The sequence below is a fragment of the Eptatretus burgeri genome, chromosome 20 (assembly GCF_056783735.1).
Source record: "Eptatretus burgeri isolate ZD-2024b chromosome 20, Ebu_testis_v1, whole genome shotgun sequence".
Taxonomy (NCBI): Eukaryota; Metazoa; Chordata; class Myxini; order Myxiniformes; family Myxinidae; genus Eptatretus; species Eptatretus burgeri.
The window spans coordinates 1,438,233-1,458,541 of NC_140980.1; the positions used below are offsets into that span (position 1 = coordinate 1,438,233).

At 45.9% G+C, this 20,309-nt stretch overlaps 1 protein-coding gene across 1 annotated transcript; it reads right to left on the reverse strand.

Moving 5' to 3' along the window:
• Positions 1-6,854: 6,854 nt before the first annotated feature.
• On the reverse strand, positions 6,855-18,930 carry LOC147008275 (putative RNA-binding protein 46). The gene is made up of 6 exons (XM_085865151.1): positions 17,482-18,930; positions 17,206-17,380; positions 13,717-14,024; positions 8,600-9,007; positions 8,371-8,476; positions 6,855-7,556 (listed from the first exon to the last, which is right to left on the reverse strand). The coding sequence occupies exons 2-6, from the start codon at positions 17,348-17,350 to the stop codon at positions 7,366-7,368; spliced, it is 1,158 nt and encodes a 385-aa protein (XP_085721277.1). The 5' UTR covers positions 17,351-17,380; positions 17,482-18,930; the 3' UTR covers positions 6,855-7,365.
• Between the last annotated feature and the right edge of the window lie 1,379 nt (positions 18,931-20,309).

Below are 20,309 nucleotides of genomic sequence, written 5' to 3' on the forward strand. Positions count from 1 at the left end.
TCGCACAACAAATCTTTCCCCCCAGTCCGTTTCACTTGAATGTCGGAGTGCCAGCTGTCATGTCATGCTACTCGAACCTCGAAGCCTCGGCAAAAGGTGTCCTCACAAGTTGCCTTTCACACAGAGCACCTTAGCATTTCCAATCATGTCGGATTCGGACTAATCCGGGACAGTCTGTCCGTTTGTTATTTTCAAAATCGAAGATTTGCAAGTACGTATATTGGTCGGTCGACTTTGTTATTATGTCTGTTTGTTGGTCAATCACCGACAGGTAACAGTTCTTAACCGATACTTAATGAAACTTTTGTGAAGTCGTCACAAACTGAGAAGGCTCTCGAGTTTGAGGTCAAAGGTCGTCTTAAGGTCAGATTTCTAAAATCGTCATTTTTTTTCATCCCATTGACTTGAAAGTCGAACAGGATTTGCATATCTGCTCTCTGATTTGGGAAGCCAATTACTTTTGAGGTCACAAGGTCAAAAGTCAACTCAAGGTCAAACTTGTAAAATCAATTTTCATCTGAAAAAAATCGTCAATTTCTTTTTTTATCCGATCGACTTGACGATTAAACAGCAATTGCATCATGGAGAAATTAATGAGGAAAGCAACTATTTTTTGAGGGCAAAGGTCAACAAAAGTCAACTCAAGGTCAAACTTCTAAAATTATCAAATTTATTCTGAAAAAATATCCACTATCATCCGATTGTCCAGAGCTTTGATGAACATCTTCAATTTTAATCTTCATGAAATTGACTGTTTGATGTAACCATGGCAACCTTTATTTATTTGTTTTTTTTTTTTTAAAATTTGGGGGGGGGGGTGGATTTTGCAAGTATCGTGCCAAGTACGACACGCATGTTCTTTGTTTGTTTATCCACCCAGAAAGTGAGTATGTGTATTAATTACATCCCAATGAAATAATGATAATGACAATGACATATAATGATAATGATAATAATTATAACTCGAATGGCACTCACTCGAGTGCATACCTCCGCCAGGCTGAACAGTTTACATTTTGTATCCCACTGATAGGCCGTGTATAAATCCAGATCATCATCCAAATCGAATCAATTCATCCTTGTCACACACACACAACCTGTCCACAAGGTTTGTACGAATCCGTCCACAACTTTTTGAGACATCCTGCTCACAGACAAGCAAACAAACGCACACACAGACAGTGGTGAAAACATAACCTCCATCCACCTTTGGTGGTGGAGGTACCCGCAATGAAAAGAGGTGGTGTTAACACTGTCTGGAAATTTAGTGAAGGCCACATCCACAATGTTGTTTGCAGTTCTGGTCACCACAACTCAGGAAGGACATAGATTCCAGAGAGAGCGCTCAGCGCAGGGCTACGAGATTGATTCTGGGCCGAGCGAGACTCAGCTATGTGGAGCGGCTGAAGGAGATGGGACTTTATTCACGAGAAAGGAGGCGGTTACGAGGAGAGATGATGGAGATGTTTAAGATGATGAAGGGTCGAGATAAAATAAGTGAAGATGAATTATTCAGCAGAGCAGACAGTGATAGGAGCAGGAGTTTTGTCACTCAGCGAGTAGTTACCTCCACCACTGAAGTTGGACGGACGTTATGTTTTCACCCCTGTCTGTTTGCTTGTCTTTCAGCATAGTATTTCAAAAAGTTATGGACGGATTCGGACCAAACTTGGTGGACAGGTTGGGTGTATGATAAGGAAGAGTTGATTTGATTTTGGTGAAGGTCCGAATTCAGGATCCAACCTATCAGTGGGATACAAAACATCAACAGTTCATCCTGACGGAGGTACTGCACGCGCTGTACTGAGTGCTCTTCTGGTTTAATGATGTGTTGAAGTGCTCTGTCCTGTGAGTCTTGATTAATTTGTGCTGATTCTGTGCCCCTTGCAGATCAGATCTGATGTCTCTGAAGAAGTGAGGTACAGCATCACTGGTCCTGATGCTGATCAGAACCCCAAAGGGGTGTTCACTATTGACCTGGAAACAGGAATACGATTGACCCGTAAAAACACCATTCGTGCATTCTCAAAAGAGGTATTCATCCGTATGCCTTTTTAATGCAACCGGCAATCTTCCCCAAATCATCGGAACCTCGAGTCAATAATCCCTGACTGCTAAGCGCACTGTGATGTAAGCAAACCTAGCTATGAGATCAACGCAACGCACTCCCTTGTTGTCCCGCTAGACAAAAGGAAAGGGACTATGTACATGTATAATAATGGGATAACTGTCTTGGGAGCACTATCTGTTGTATGCATGCGGTTCCAAGAACCGCAACAATATGAATGAATGTCTTTTCCACATAAGCTTCTCATACCTGCCAGTTGACTCTTTTTTAACAATGTGTTTTGTTTTTCAGTACTTGCGTTACTTCTCCTGATGTACGTAAAGAGGAGGAAAGCGAAGGAAAGATCAGTCGTCATCATCCCTGACCTGACGGACAAAATTTCGGAACAGAATGATAAGCAGGGAGGAGAGCAGGATCAGGTGATGTGAAGCCTCCAACCCAACAATCTGTCCAACTCTTTTCACCTTTTTTATGTCGTGTGTTAACAACACAGAGCATTTGACAACGCAGAGCCTCGCTGTGTAACATATAGATTCCAGTAGATCTGAGAAACTATAGAAACTCACTCACTCACTGCCTGACACAAAGCACCATTACAAAAGCTTTGGGTGTTCCAAACCTCCTCTATAAGGAGTGGAGTTAACAAATCTAAGGCCCTTCACAACAACATGCAGACTCGCAGACAGACAGGGCGAAGAGACTGCACAAGTCACCGACACGGGATTAATCGTCCCTAACTTGGACGTGATATGAATTCAAGGTACGTAATCATCTCACGGTTCAATTAGAAACATAAATATCATTGTTATGTTTGAGAACTTTGTCGAACTTTGTCTTGAGGCCGCTTGGATGCACTATATTTAATTATATATGTGTGCGGACTCACACACACACACACAAACATTGACACATGCTGACTGCAGTACCATGTCCCACCCCTTCGGGAATGGGTTAGGCTAATTAGTGGGTCGATTCAATACCCAGTGCCAGAAGCACAACGAGGTCAACTGATCGACTTGACCTCGAGGCCGACACCGTCTCACCATTTCCCTTGGCTGCCATAAAGACTGACGCATTTTCCATGCAGGTGTGTGGAGATCAGGTGATGTCTGCACTGATTGAAATCAAGTTCTGTCCACACCCATCTCAGGTAGAGAAGAGTTCAATTCACATCAACATATGCATATGGAGAGAGGGGAGGAACACACACAGTAGTTAGTCTAGCCCAGCTCTGGCAAGCTCAGTTCAGCTCTGCCTTACATACAATTTTAACTCTGACCCTTGTATGACCACCTGTCAACATGATTCATCCTGTTCCCTCCCTCAACTTCCATTAGGAGAGCTCAAAGCACAGATTTTAGTTCTTTTCCCCCTTGGCTCTGCAGCCGCCTGTCATTATCTTGACTCATAGCAAGGCTTGTGAAAAGCAAGATCACTCCACTTAAATGTTTGGACACTCAGCCTTTGTTACTTCCTCAGTGTTCAACAAGGGCAGCTGTCTCTCCCCAATAGAGCTGATTGTTGGCAGGGTTTGACCTTTCCCTGAACCTACAAGGGCAGCTGTTCTGTCTCTCCCCAATAGAGCTGATTCATGACAAGGTTTGGCCTTTCCTTTTCCCAGTAAAGCAAGGATGTTTAGCAAGAATGGCTGATTGTTGCTTGGGACATATACAGTGTCTCCACAGGTGTATGTACATACCTGTTCCAATATTTGGAAAATCATACGTTTTCAGAAATAAATTTCAGAACAAAAATATCCTTCGGAATTTGGTGAGCCACACTGTGGACTGCCGTGTTCTGTGTACTCAGCTGACCAACTTGGACCAACCTTGGTCCCGCGTAGTGTGATCAACAAGTCTTAACAATCACCGTCAACCGGGGTGGCCTTGAACACAGGTGAAAACCAAACGCGGTTTGTGGGTATGCAGGTGATGTATGATATGATCTCATGGGTAGGAAACAAATTCTCCCTGTGCTTTCCACCGCCGCAATCCAGATCCGGCCTATCACTGGACACAAAATGTTACCTGTTCAGCCTGGCGAGGGTTTGCGCTCTACCGAGTTCCGTTCTCCGTCATAGATGAGATGAATCACCAGGATTTGATTGTCATGACGTCACCAGAATGGGAATTCAAATTTTTGGATTCTTCCAGGATGAGTTTTCCGAGTTCGTTCCTCGAATCCTGAAAATCAAGGCAGGGGTGGGTGGGGGAGAAGCTTTCAGGACACGGTGTGAAGCTGCCGCTTAAAATGGAGCAAGAGGAACAACATGTCACATTGTCCTTGATTGTATTTGAACGGAACCCACTCACACACGTTTATGAGTGTCTTTGGCCTCCAAGTTAAAAAATCTGAAGGATTCACTGACGTCTTTGACCCTGTGCAGGTAGAGGATGACCAAGCACCTGACAGACGACAAGCCGATGATGGACCACCAGATGGTTATGGAGCCTTTTTAACCCGAGGAAGGTCTTTGTTTCGCAGCGTGGCCTGGTGTCCAACATTCTCGTGAGGTTGAGAACTCTGTTGATAAGGTGAGAATTATAAGAGGGTTTTTGGATGAAGAATTGGGAGTACGGGTATTGTTCTGGGTGGAGTGGTTGTGGTGAGTGAATTTGATTTAATTCACCTTGGACACTATTTTTGGGTTGTTTGTTCACTCAAGCGCTCACCATCCCTCACCCCTCTGAGGCTTGACTCGTTGAAGACAATAACCCGACGGTTCCTCCGCACGACAATCTCCTCGTGTTTGCCTCTGAAGGTGCTGGCTCGGGTACCCACTCTCTGAGCTCCATTGACTCTGACTCAAGCGAGGAGAGACAAGTCCATGAATATCTGAAAGATTGGGGTCCACGCTTCCGTAAACTTGCAGACTTGTGTTGTGGTGCGATCAAGTGACAGTTTGAGTGTCCATGCCTCCTTCATTGGTCAATAACTTTTTCTCCATCTCAATAGAGTGATGTAGCTTGGATTTTTGCCCACAGCTTTTGGGGAGTAATGCTGGGGTAAGTCACGTGGTTGCTCTTTCATTTTGGGGAATTATGTATTTTTTGCTTTTGCATCCTGCTCTGCTGGGCCTCCGCTGAGTCACGTGATTCACGCCACCTGCCGAACAGAGATCCAAGGCTGTTCGTTGTTCTGTTGTTCACGATTTTGCATCCAGCACTTGTGATGAGGATTGTGATGATGAAACAATTAAATCGAAAACTTCAACCTGGTCTTTCCTTGGTCCACAAAATATCAAATCAAGTGGAACAAAGATAATATTCACCCCCAAATTACACTCAGGTTAATTGCTCTCAAATTACAGCCGCCGACCAAGTCCCCCTCTTATTGTCCCCCATCCAAATCCTCGATCTTTTCTACCCCCGTTAATTCACCCCAAACTCACCTCCTTCAAATTCCCTGCTTTCTTTCTTCCTGAAAGTCCCTGTAATGTCCATCTTGTATTCCCCATGTTCCCAGCTCCATCCCTCTCCCTTCCCCAGATCTCCTGATGTCTCTGTTCCCCACTGTTTTGTCCTTCCCACTCCCGCCGCTCTTGTCTGATGCCCCCCTTGCTGTGCGTTGTGTTAGCTCTCGTACGAGCCTTGACAAGGTATACAAAAAAAGTAAATCAGGGTTAATTTCCCCAAAATTGTCTTGCCCTCACCTCGCCCGAGAAGGCAGCGTGAGGTGAGGGCAAGAGAAGCCAGTGAGAGGTGAGGGCAAGGTAAGGCAGTGCGAGGGAAGGGTCCATCCGGACATAACCACCATCCAGACACATTCGCAGATAACTACCGTCCAGACACATTCGGAGATAACCACCATCCAGACACATTCGCAGATAACCACTGTCCAGACGACAGGTATATAGGGTGGGGGGGGGAGAAAAAGAGGGGGGCGTGAGGAGGGTGCGGCAGAGAGGAAAAGTGGGGGAAGGGAAGGCATTGTGAGGGGAGGTTCCATCCGGAAATAACCACTGTCCAGATACGTATGGAGATAACCACCGTCCAGATACATCCGGGCATAACCACAATTCAGATACGTTCAGAAACAAAGAAAGAGTGGGGATCGGGGAAAGTGAGAAGGGGTGCAGGGAGAGGAAGAGTGGAGAGAGATGAGAAGTGGAGGTGGGGGAGGAGAGTGGAGGGGAGGAAAGTGGGGGAGAGTGAAGGGGAGTAGAGGGGGACGATTCCGGCAGACGTGACGTCCAGTTTGGACGGTCCCTACATTTGAAGCTCGACCCTTCACCTGGAATTGTGAACAGTTTAAAATTCAACACTTTATTGCCACACGGAGTGCTTGCCACACCGAGATGACAATGACGTGCTCCACAAAGAGGTCCTGTTGCTGTTGAAAAGGATTCTGCGAATCGACGAGAAGGATAAAAACAATTTATTCCAAAAGCTGAGAACACGGAGTGCTGTGTAATGTTTCTTTTTGTCTTCTTGTTTTTTGGGAGGCTTGTTTTTAGAATAAGTACTTCCTATTGTGGTGAAAAATTCCATCAGCCAACAAAACGTGCGCACTTTGTTTATCTATCAAGTTCTCTTCGATTTAAATGATTCGAGATGTGTTTGTTGTGAACTGCGTTCAAAAATACCTGTGATGTGAGGAATTACAACAGATCGAGATTTTCTTGATGTTGAACAAAGTTATTTTCCTTGAATTAAAAAAAAAAAAAGTTAACTCTTCAGGGATGGGCTGGCTGCAATTAAGCACGTCACGTGATGAAACAATCTGACGGAGCACAAAATGAAATGAAACCATGTAACAATGTGAATTATAACAATGTGAAACACAACAAAGGCAAAAAAAAAAACACTTTATTAAAGGTCCAAAACATGGAGTTGAGGAGCAGGTGTGTCATGTGTCATAAAACGAGGTTAAATTTACAAAGGTGAGTGAGTAAATAAGGAGATCTGGCTCGTTTGTGATGATGAAACAATTAAATCGAAAACTTCATGGTGAAAACTTCAAGTCATGGTGCTTAATGCAGGTAGAAATTTTCAACTGTAAATCATTGTGCTGCTGCACACACACGAACGATACACGCAAACACACCAACACGAAGTTGAGAAGATTTAATAAAAAAAAAACTTTGTTAAACATCGAAACACGAGTTCCTTACTTATTTAAAGTTGAGTATAATATAAATGAGAAAAACACTCCAAATGAAACATTTCTTAAACCGGAAGATGAAGAACAACAAAACAACAAATTTATTTTTATTTATTTTTTTAAAATTGAGACACAGACCAGAGCTGCTGGTTCCTTAACGTATCTGAATTTCCTTCATCGATATTCAGGCAATTTTATCTTGAACGAGATGATGTACAGGTGCAAGAAATGAAACGTCTCATTTGGCCTGGCATGTCGAAACAAGGACGGCGCCTCGCAGGGTTGGATGTGACGGAGAAAGGGCTGCGAGGGTACCCGCGGGAAAACCTGGGGATGCCCGGGTGAGCGTCAGCTGGGGCTGTCATGTGATGTGGGTTATTTCTTGCTGGAGGGAGAGGATGCAGGAATATAATTGTATTAGGTGAGGACAACATGAATAGAAATTGTCACAAACTGATGTAAGTCAAGGTATTCAATGCTTTTGATACACGAGGTTCACCAACTGACCTGCAATGTCCCAAAGGATTCCTGCCTGGTTCATAGAAACCAGGATACCCCAGCACACCTCATGAATGTGTATATACATACACACAGCATTACCCCGGTTTATGTCACCCCTTTTTACGTCGTTTCGCAAACACAGTAAGGTCAGGTAAGGGAGCATGCGCCGGAGCAGCGCGTCGCTGCGTCCACTCTCCGCCGGTACTCCGGGGACCTCCGTCTGGCCACCCCCCAGGCAGATTCCTGACCCATCCCCATCTACTTGAGATGCTGATCAACCACAAATCACGTGGTCGGCCTATTGGCCTCCTCCACTCACGAGACTCCCTCGCTGAGAGAATCGGGTGAGCAGGATCAGCATCAGGAAAATGAGTCACATGTCCATACAGCCGCAGCTGATGTTCACGGACTATGCAGGTAACAAATCTCATTTGAGTCTCTCTCAACAACCGCTCATTGGACATAAAGTCCGACCAGCGATAGCCAAGGATTCTCCGAAGAGACCTGGTACCAAGGGAATTAAGTCTCCATCTCAGATCCCTGGTCAGAGTCCAAATCTCTCATATATGAGAGTAGTACTCTCATATACTATAGTTGGTAACAGGTCCTACTAGAGTAGCCTGCAGGAAAGGAATTTTTCCTGGGATGTTTTCAATAGCAAAGGTAAACATTTGAATGAGTATTTCACTTGAAATTACCAAGTTTGTTTAAAACGGTCTGTGCGGCAAGTTCTTTCGCTCCATCAAGCACCGAGCAAACCTTATCTGGAGGGAAAGGTCCTCCAGAGACGCCATCCATGTACACCTGCGAAAAGCAAAACCAGTGAGGGGTCCGGTGTTGAAAAGGAGCTCAAACACCGCACAAAGTCGGAAATCACAGAGTAACAAGTATCACTCAATGTTGAGCAGAAATGAAAGCCAGCCTCACCGTGTAACCGTACAACTGCTGTCCGGTCAAACCTGGTGAGCTAAAAGGTGAGTATGACGGAGGGGGGAGACCACGACGAGCACACCACAGCTCCAAGCGCACTGTGGCCGTACGTGTGATTGCCAAATCGATTTCCTGGGGTGACAGAGTCCTTTCATTGTCACTCGGGATTCGCCAGAATGCTTGACCCAAATCCACATCCGAGCGCCGTGTAGCTCCAGGAACACCGCGGACTCCGTGCGGCCTTGCTTGTGACCGGTTCGTGAAATGACGAGGCATCCCGTGGTCCACCATTCTGGAACGCGTTTGAAGCTCCCTGAGTTTCTTGCGTGCGTCACGATCGTTCATCACTCCACCACCATCAGCCTCATGTTGGGAGGTTGCAGGTCTCGCGAAACTCACCTTCACCTGGAATACCAAACCACAGGAAAAAAAACCAAATCAAATGAGCTTAATGTCACTGGAGTGGTCACATTCAGTCACAATGATCTGAGAGCGTCCAGGAACAGCTCAGGAATCAGCTCAGCTCAGGAACAACAGGAACAGCTTTGTGAATTCTGAATGGACCGATCAACTATTCCCTGATCGGAACTTACGCAGCAATCCAGAGCTCACTTCCGCGAATCGAATGCACAGCAAGTGAGGGCAATGCAGCAATGCTTTCTTCACTCCACCACCAAACCACTCGTTTGCAACAGTATCTGTCATCACGTTTCCCCTCGTCTTGCAGGAGTTCCCCATGAAAGAATGGTTATTTACTTATGTTCCTTGTTGGAGAGTGCTGTCGGACCCCGGACCCCGGTATTCACTGGGGGACATGTTCAGCAAATGTTGGAGCATTGTTTTTTTCGTTTGTTTGTTGTTTCCATGGTCTGGCCTCGTGGAAGAGCGATTACACAGAACAAATCAGGACACAATATAACGAAGGGAACAGCAGGAGAAAGGAGAAACACCAACAGTAGGGCGGAGGGGGAGAGTCGACGGACACGGACGAACAAGGATTGCAGGAAACGATGACAGGTAAGGGAGAACGTAGTGATTTTGTCAAGGTCTGAGGCTGTTACCTGTCTGTCAGAAGGATGAGAGATGTCACGGCAGAGAATGGAGTCATCAGCAAGGAGATAAAGAGGATTTTCCAGAAAGTCAGTGAGATCATTGATTAAGATTAGGAATTACATGAGGCTGACAATTATATCTTGCGGTACTCCAACCTTGACAAGGAGAAGAGAAGAAAGGTTCCGTTGAGAGCCACACGTTGCCTACGAGAGTGGAGGAAGTCAGAAGTCCAACAGTGGAGTTGGCCTTGGATTCCATAGGCAGACAGTTTGGAGAGCAAGGCGGGACACCAGACTGTATCAAAATCACGAGATACGTCGAGAGACGGCCCTGATCTCATGTCTGATATCGAGGGCCTCCATCCATTGTTGGGAGAGTAGAAGCAGCATGTCTCGGGGAGAGTGACCATGTCTGAATCGGAATTGATGATCTGAGATGAGGTTGTTGAAGAAAAGGAATGATTTCACATCAACTTCGATGATGGATTCCCTGACCTTGCTGATCATTTGGAAGTACCACAAGCTGATTGGGCTGAAGTTAAGAAGATCCGTTTTTGCACCTTTTTGATGTGATGCTGTCATGTTGAGATGATTTCCAATATCCCAGGTGAATACAGGAGACCAGTCCTTCAGTGTTAAAGTTCTGTATGTATTATCGTGTGATATCACTCTCATAAATGAGCCCAGGTGCATCCAATTTCCATCGATAATCCTTGAGGTGTCTCGACAACTTGATTGGAGGACACCTGTGGCCAATTCAATTGATTGGACATGACTTAGAGAGAAACACACCTTTCTATGGGAGGTCCCACAGCTGAGAGTGCACGTCAGAGCAGAAACACCACCATGAAGTCCAACGAACTGTCCGTAGAACTCCGAGATAGAATTGTGAAGAGGGAGAGATCTGGGGAAGGGTATGAAACAACTTCTGGAGAGCTGAAAGTTACCAAGAGCACATCATCAGGAAATGGAAAGAATATGGAACGACCCAGACTCTTCCTAGAGCTGGCCGTCCGACCAAACTGAGCATCCGGTCAAGAAGGACCTTGGTCAAGGAGGTGACCGAGAACCCAAAGATCACTCTGACATAACTACAGAGTTCTTTAGCCAAGATGGGAGAACCTGCCAGAAGGACAACAGTCCCTGTAGTGCTTCACAAATCTCTGCTTTATGCGAGAGTGGCGAGACAGAAGCCACTCCTGAGAAAAAGGGACGTGACCATGCACATGGAGTTTGCAAAAAGGCACGTGGAAGATTCTGAGGGTATGAGGCAACATAGTCTGTGGCCTGATGAGACGAAAACCGAACTCTTTTATCTGAATACAAAACCGAGCACAGCTCATTACCCATCGAACACCATCCCTACCGTGAAGCATAGTGGTGGCAGCATCGTGCTACTTTGGGGATGATTTTTAGCGGCAGGGACTGGGAGACTTGCAGGGATAGAGGGAACAATGAATGGAGACAAATACAGGAAAATCCTTGAGAAGAACCTGCTTCAGAGTGCAAAAGACCTGAGAACGAGGTGAAGATTGACGTTCCAACAGGACAATGACCCCAGGAATACAGAGCCAAAGCAACATTGGAATGGCTTCAGAGCAAGAAGGTGGAAGTCCTTGAGTGGTCGAGCCAAAGCTGAGACGAGAATCCCATTGAGAATCTGTGGAAACACTTGAAGATTGCTGTTCACCGACGCCACCCATTTAACGAGACAGACCTTGAGCAAAGAGCTCTTCCGCGCCTCAATGCCGATGGCCGACACTCTTCGCTCAGCCATCGAGTTGATGGATCAGCGATGGCCGTTGCGTTTGGAGACGCCAATTTGTGTTAAATTAAGCTGGTGAAACTTCACTCGTATGACCGCCTATCCATGAGGAACAAAATGTTCAAAAATGTCATAGGTTACATGGTTTGGCAGCCATCTTGGATTTACCCGAAAACATATAAAAAAAATCTTCTTCTCCAGAACAGCCGGACAGATCGAGGGGAAACTTCACATTAATGTTCCCCAAGGCACGCGTGTGCATGGTTGTTAAGGTCACATGGTTTGGCAGCCATATTGGATTTAAGGAAAAATATTAAATCATGTTTTCTGTGGAACCGCTTAATCAATAGACGTGAAACTTCACAATTGTTATCGAGTGGTGATGCAGAACAGGACACACATGGTCTGGCTTGTGTGTCCTATTCCACATCACGACGAGATCACAATTGTGAACTAATATTCCGCATCGCTTCAACTTGATCCGACACGTTGTCTGGCAGCCAGAATTATTTAATTTTTTTATGTTGGTTAAAAATTTTTTTGTTGTTGAATAAGGTTCACTTGGCTGTTCCTGGGTGTGTTTGAGGGTAGAGGAGTAGCAGTTGAAATGTGAATCCCATCCAGGTTCCTTCTGATGTCCATGTTTTCTTTATGCTTGCTTGAGTTCATCTGATTACTCCAACGCAGGACTCGTACCTCCAGTATTTGGTCTCCCATTTGATCTGAACGTAACGGGTCAGGCTCAGGTGGCCGATCAAAGAGGGACGTCTTGGTACCCGGTCATCACTACCAGCAGTTACTGCACAAGGTGGCAGTTCTAATAATGTGTCTAATGAATTACATAACACACGAGCACACAAACACCACAAAAAAAGTCCCGGCGAGGGTCTGCAAACTCTGATTTGCTCTTTTTCTTGTTTGTTAAATATTCCTTTGGTTTTGTAAAGATTTTCCACTTGGCATGGCAATCCCTCAAATAGTTTTTTTCAATTAATTGTTGAAACCCACATGTCTTGCAAACACTACCAATGGACATGCAGGTGTTATCTGGATGTAGCTCTTTCATCTGCACCGTCCCAGCAAAAATCAATGCCGTTTACAAAGATGCCGAACATGTGAAATGCTTTCAATCCAATCACACAGCTACTTGTTTGTTTTTTTAATCCACATCAATCAGTTAATGGTGGTGTGGAAGAAATATAATTAATTATATTCATGTATTCTCAATTATATTCAATCGCTGCTTTTAGTTGTTTTTACTTGCTACTACCCTGCTTTTAACGGGTTAAATAAGATGTTTAGTTACTTTTGTACTGGAATCAAATTGACCGACCGTCAGTAAAATCTCCCTTTACAGTCTTTTGATCTCCATGGTGATGTGATTGAACAAAGAATAAGATAAAATTGTATCTCACTAAATCTTATGTGCTTTATCTCACTGAAATATAGCCAAAACTAGTATGTCCAATGTTTAAATGAAACTGCCCAGCTGCCTGAGAGAGGGACGCTTTGCTGCTGGCTCCGGAGAAGAAGCGCCCCATTATCTGGTGGGATTAAATAACTCCCAGAAGTCGATTACAACAGACACCTTGTTGCCCAGGGACAATGATATAACTGTTGGCTTTCGGTGGCCAAGGTTTTGCTAACAGGATATAAAACGGAATGTAGTGTTTTGAGAATATTGTTACTCAATGGTGAACGCAAGGTGTGATCAAAGTAATAGGCTTGTGTCTCTATCGACCCGGCCTCTTCATGTTTTGTCCTAACTCTGCCGTCAACTCTCTCCTTCTCACGGCTGACCCCGTATTCCCACACTGCAATCGTGACCTGAGCGTGTCTCTCCCCCTTCCCTCCAAAAGTGGCTATGTCCCTTTCTTTCTCATGCTTGTCGGCCTTCCCCTCCATTCACCCTGCCAGATGTTTAGCCTTCCCTTGCCTTTTGCTGTCTAGAATAGTATCAATAGGATTGCCATCTGCATTTTGAGCAGAAAGACGATCGTGTTTGATATTTCTTGTCTTGTATATCCTTCTTTCCCATGCGCATGTTTGTTGTTATTTGTTGATGTTGTTTGCTGCTAATAAACGGTCTCAGACTCCGACAGGGAAGAACTGAATTTCTTCCATCGAAGCCATTTTGAGATGTTGCCTTATGGCAATAAACTACACTCTATATATTTATTTAATAATGTGTCAGTTCAATTTAGACAACCAAATTAAACAATGAGGAAGTGAACTTCATGGACAAGGAGCCATGCATATCATGATAGTTGTCTTGTTCCAGAGAACGAACGGCATACCTGTGCTCCATCTATCCATAAACCATGGAGTGAGTTTTGTGCCCGCAGAGCATACTCTTGTCCTTTGAACTTCACAACTGCACAATTGCCCATCTTTGTGATCTTCTTGATTGCCCCGGTAGGTGCGCGATCACCTGCTGCCCCATTGCGAAGAGCTCTCTCGATTGCTGAGCGAAGCGCTCGCTCCGACGTTGCAGGTGACAAGTTATGCACAATTAAGGTTCGCACACCAGACACTAACGGGTCAGTCTTCTTCTCTGGTGTGGCCCAATCAACATCTATTGGGTGCCCCCAGAGATAAAAGGATCCTTTTGGGGGAAGGAGAAAAGTCTGGTGTCACTTAAAACAGTCCGAAATATCTTGAGTAAACATGACTTTGACAATGGCATGCAAATAACATTTTCAGCAGTGAAACAATTAGAGCAAACAAATGATATAAATGACAGCGTCAAATATTGTAAAACCTTGGGTCATGAAATTTAAATCGATGGGGGCACCTCTCTGGGCTAAGTATATAGATTAAAAACAAAAGAAAAAGTAAATATAAAAATAAACGGAAACACTTTGCTTTCAAAGCACAGAGCAACAGACTTTCACGGCGACATGGGCAGTTCCCTTTCGTCCATAATAATGAAGAATGAACTCAACCACTGTATGTTTATTCAAGATCCATTCAGCCATTTGGGGGAGAAATTGATTATAAAAAATAATTAAATACTGAAACACAACCCTCAGCCAGCAAGAGTAAATTTACAACAACCAAAATAAAGGGGTTCACACCCCTTTGCAAATAATATAAAGTACTGTCGGACCTCGCTCTTTGTGGGGGATACGTTCCTGCAAAATGCTGCGAATAGCGAATCCGCGAAGAACGGGGAATTGTTTCAATGGAAAAAAAGGAGGCATATGTTCCCCTCGGCTCGTCATTCATGAGGGAACATCAACAATCCTGTGAAAAACCGAAAAAAACGTGAAAAAAAAAACAAGAATACTCCGCTAAATACCAGCAATACGCGAAGCACGGGGCCGCGAATGTTGAAGCAGGTCGCATTTTATAAACAGCCAACACGGGGTCCGCGAATAGTGAATCTGCAAATAGCGGGGTGCGACAGTATACAGATATATATATATATATATATATATATATATATATATATATATATATATATATATATATATATATATATATATATATATATATATATATATATGAAATATATATATGAAATATATATATAAAAAATATATATATATATATATAATATATTGTTACGGCTGTGGAAATTCGCAGAACACCATAAAGGTTCCTGAGATCAGTTATCCCGGTAAGTGAGTGTTCAGATAGATTTCCCCACCGTTGTTTAGAGAGAATTTCTTCGTGTTCACCGGGCTGCGACCCTTTGAGATAGCCGTTTTTCTTTATCTATCGTTATTTTGAACCATGCAAACAACAACCGCCACCAACTACGCCACAACGCCAAGCACGCAACAAACCTCCACACAAACAACCGCCACCAACTACGCCACAACGCCAACCATGCTACAATAACCATCACAACAACCACCACCATCTTCGCCACTACATCCGCTTCCGAACGCCATCTTCCACGGACCACGCTATGACGGTTTCCGCGTCGGAAACCGTCCGAAAACGTCAAACAAAGGCGCCAAGGAAAGAACTGCGACGACGCTCGGGGGTTTTTTCCCGCCTATTTTCCCCGCGCTTGGTGTGAAGGGAAGGGGGCAGGGCAGCTCGCTTCCGATTGGTGGATGCACGGCGTGAGGCGGTCGGAGTGAGGGCACGCTCCTTTTCGAGAAGCTTCTCGAAGGAATGTGGAGCCGAAAACGGGGTGGGGCGAAGGGCGGAGCCCCGCGCTATAAAGGACGGACCGCACGCGAGTCTCCCTCTCTCTCGGTGGTTCATGCGTCTCTCCTGCCCTGTCTCCCCGGTGGTCCAGTTCTTCTTCTTCTTCTTCCTCGCTTGTCTCCTGCGCTCGTGGTCCTGTGAGTGACCTGTTGGTGGGAAACGCGGACGGAAGGCGCAGCAGTGCCGGCTGTGTGGTGGACCTGTGCGTCCGGACGAGGATCGCCGGAGAGAGCTTGCCGGCCACGTGGGAGTCCCGGAACCAGGCGCAACCACGCTGACGGTCGTGGGAGCGGGACGTCGCGACTCGCCGACCACCGAGGGGGGCAGGTAACCTGCCACGGTCTCGCGGGACCCTTTCGGTCCTGCAGGTCCCGCGTCATAAAGGTCCGCGGACACTGTCTGCCACCCTCTTCTTTGGGGGTGGCCATCTCTTACTTTTGAACGAATGTTGGTGGCGCCGTGTCTTGTAAAGTAGACCTGCATAAGTGACTGTGCATGTACATTATTGCTCGTATTCGGTGGTAACGCTTTTTATTTGTTTCTTGCTTGTACATTGCATGACTGCCTTGGCTGTATATACGTGTGCTTGTTAATAAATGTCCTTGTGTGAAATGTATCCTGTTCGTTGCGTCATCTTTCCCCCATTGTAAATGCCATCTTGCATCGTGGAATAATTAGTTGGGTTTTAAACACCCGGTAAGGAGAATCGGATCCGTCGAGGTCAGCGATAATACCCGCTCGGTTATCGCTTTCGAACGGAACGGACCGCTTAAGCGGTTCGTGTCCCAAGGCGACCTGCGGCGCGGTGCAGCCCCTCGGTAGGTTACCCGCGCGAGTACTTCGGTATATCGACATTCGGCGATTCACCCTATCTTGCGCGGGTAGAATGTGGACTGGGCTGTGGTGAGGTTAAATCCTCACCGGTGACTGGTTCCTGGCGATAGTTCCAGGAGGGTCACGACTGAATTGTCATTCCGGTGGGCTGCCATTAGAGGTACGCGGCTGCTTGCGAATTCGTAACAATATATATGTTTCTGATTGACCCCTCCCACACTCCTCCAGCCCAAGTAGCTGCATAAAGCAACCCAAGAAGACCAACACAAGGTAAGTGCTAACGCTGTTTCGAACAATTCCCAGAGTTCCTCAACAACAATAAAGACATTCACACATAGTACACACATGAGAATCCCAATGCTATACACCCCCTCAACGACCAGACCGATTTCATCACTTATTGGCGAATCATCAGCGACAGCGAAGACAGCAATGCATACGAATGAGGCTCCAAAGAGCCTCCACGAAGCCAACTCCCTCAACCACTAAGCCAACAATAGGCTGGTCTAAGGCCCCAAGCCAGCCAACTTAACCACCAAGCAAACAGCAGGCTGGTTGCTGTTATTAAATTGTTTTCATACTCGTGTCAATTGATTTTGGTGATGGTATAGATGTGTATCGCTTTGGGAATGGTTCTGCCCAGTGTTCCCCATATCATCCCTCCATACGGAGTACCGCCACACTCCATGATTGTCATGTACTTGGTCAGGCCAAAAAAAAAAACAGTTGACAACACTTATAAAACCTCATATTATGGAGACAGCAGTTTCAATGGAACGTTCACACACCAGGCATTAATTTTTGGCGTGCCATGACTGCTGATCGGTGGGAATCGTACTCCACAAAAGCAAAGCCACGGTTGCGATTTGCATGCACCAGCTCTGCGGCTGGATAAACAGTCGCATCCTTTACGCCGCTTGTCACCCTCTTCATCTCCTCGAGGACCTCCTCTTCACCTGTACCCTGCATAGTGAGGCGAAAATGAGCATTGCAGTAGTTTTGGAGAATGAAACATACAACAACCCATCAAACAAACGGTTCAGTGATTTTCTGGGTTAACGCACCCGGGGTAGTCCTCCGATGAAAAGACGGCAGTTGTTCACGCTGATACAAACACAAAGTAGGCGGCCCGGTCTCAGTTCGTAGTTGTTGAGCAGATAAATGGCAGACTTGGAATCCTGTGAAATTGGACATGCCACAAGGCTAAAAGTTGGCTGATGATAAATCTTTGATAAGATGAAGATAAAAATTGCATTAACAGTGACAAAAAAAATAATATTGATAACAATCAATCAATTCCAAAACATGATAAGGAGGCTTTCATGGAACACATAGAAAGGACTGGGCAGGGTAAACAACCTGCTCAATTTAAGCAATGAATAGAAAACATGAAATCACGTGACAGGAGCTCACCTGTAAGTAGAGGAGTGAAAGTGTTTTGTTTTTTAATATCCTGTAAAGAGTAGAGGCTCGTTCAATGAGCTAGAACAGAGAACGGATCAGGAGGCAACAGAACAAAAGAACAGCAGAAGAAGAGGGGGTAACACACAATGGCAGGATTGAGGGAGAAAATGGAGAGACACTTCCAAGATGAGGGATGTGAGGAAGAATTAGGACTCTGGGAGGATACGGTGGTGGACAAGATGAATGGTGAAGCAAACTATCAGGAAGGAAAACAGGAAAGCCTGGAAAGAGGTGGGCATGGGAGAGTTAACGGGGTGGAAAAGATCATAGTTTTGGATGGGGGATAATATTGTTGCGAATCTGGAAGCCATGAGCACACAACATTCAGGTCCTGCAGCTCAGTTATTTCGATAAGTGAATGTGGATAGATAGCTCCATTCCCCTAGTCTAATGGGTGAATAAATGTCCATGCGCTGTGACTTACTTTAATAGTCAGGGTTTCTACATCAAATACAACAACAACAACAACTACTACAGCTCCAAATACAACAACAACGACGGCTACTACAGCTCCAAATACATCAACAGCGAAAACCCTCTGCTCCCGGCATTCTCCGTGCGCTCGCTGGTATGCGGGCGTGTTCGGAATGCGTTCGGGGATGGAATTCCATTCCCAAATATGGACATAAACCGATTCGCTTGGCTGCGTGCCAAAAAAGGGAATGCGTCGTGTCGCACCCAACGATGAGCGAACTGAATTCCATTTCCAAATATGGTCATGAATCGGTTCGCTTGGACCGCGCCCGAGAGCGAGCCACGCCTGAACGAGCCGCGCCCGTGAGCGATAAAAGGGATGTCGAACCAGAGATCAGAGAGATCAAGATTGGAGAGATCGGAGGAGTGAGGGAATCTGCGGAAGCATCCAAATCTGTGTGAGCGAGAAAAACTGGCGGAGCGCGTGAGGATCCGCTGGAGCTCGGAGGGGAAGTCGCATCTCTCAAGTTGTGATTGTCAGCACGAGTGCTGGGTGGTGCTCAGGAGGCTGCTCGCAGCTCGCCGGTGTCTGGATTCGGCTCGCCTCTCGCTGGTGCCCGGTTAGAATCAGCTCGAAGACCACACGAGGTGGACAGGTCCGAGTGCAGGCTCTGCTCTTCAGCTCTCTTTTCACTCTGAGCTGGAGGTCCCAATAAAGGCTGTGGCCACCATTTCTTTTGTGTGTGTGTGTGTGTGTGTGTGTGTGTGTGTGTGTGTGTGTGTGTGTGTGTGTGTGTGTGTGTGTGTGTGTGTGTGTGTGTGTGTGTGTGTGTGTGTGAGAGATGCCAGTCGAGTAAGTAATAAATTGTTCAGTGCCTTGCTGTACAAACGTGCATCTCATTAGTCGGATAACTCTGCTTCTCGCGTACTTCCCTCCTCCCCATTATAACTAAACCCAAGTGTTAAATGCATCAGATCGTTGCTGTGTTTCTTTCCATTGGCTTGGTGTGACGCGTGTTGGAGAATAAGCAAGGCCGTTGTTGCCACCGTAAGGGGACGTTTGGACCGACGGATCTCGGTGATCATCCACTCGGGTCGCACACGTTTCGGGCACACTCGCGGCTCGTTCCGTATGAGGGCCGTCGAGGGTGTGAATACTCGGTAAACTCGCCACGTGGATCTCTAGGTATTTTGAAGATTGGCAAATAACCATGTACCACGTGGTGTAATTATTGACGATTCACGGTCCGGTAAGGGACCCGTACTTGTCGGAGTTTTCCGAAAGCTACGATCTAAATTCCGGGTGATCGGTGGAGCCGACTCCACTGCTCCACTTAGCGGTCGTGCTCGATACCCGGCCCGCAACAATATGAGGTGGTGGTGAATAGCTGTATTGAAAACCTGGAGAAGCAACTGAGATTGAAGAGAATGTGGCAGTTCATTCCACAGTCAGGAGAAAAGAGGAACGAATGAGTGGAGGGAAGCAGTGATTCTGGATTTTGGGAGTTTCAACAAGAGGGACTGTAGGTAGACCTTGTGCGTCATGCAGAAACCTGGGGGGGGAGGAGGACGGACAAAGCGTGGAAAGAGCAGAGGGTGGAAGACCAGAAAGGAGGTGGTAGAAGACAGGGAGACCACCAACCTGTCTCTGATGTGAAAGTGAAAGGCCCATCGACTCAGCTTCATCACAGGAAATTCCAATGATTTGGAGACCTCCATTTCCAAGGCATCAAGCTCAGCAAATCGTGAGGCAGGGGCGCCAGCTAAAAGAGGAGCACAGTACTCAATCAAAAGGCCTTGTAGATGGATAAGAGTTCAGGAGTGCCAAGGAAGGACTTTGCACGATGGAGGATGCCCAGTCGGCGACTGGCTTCGGAGGCTAATTCAGGAGTGTGGTTTGCCCAAGAAAGATCATAGTGAGACTCATAAGTTTGAGTGACTGAACTTATTCAATAAAATTGTGGAACAAAGTAGATGGGAGTGTTTGTCAGACGGTCCTTTCGGGGAGAGGCAG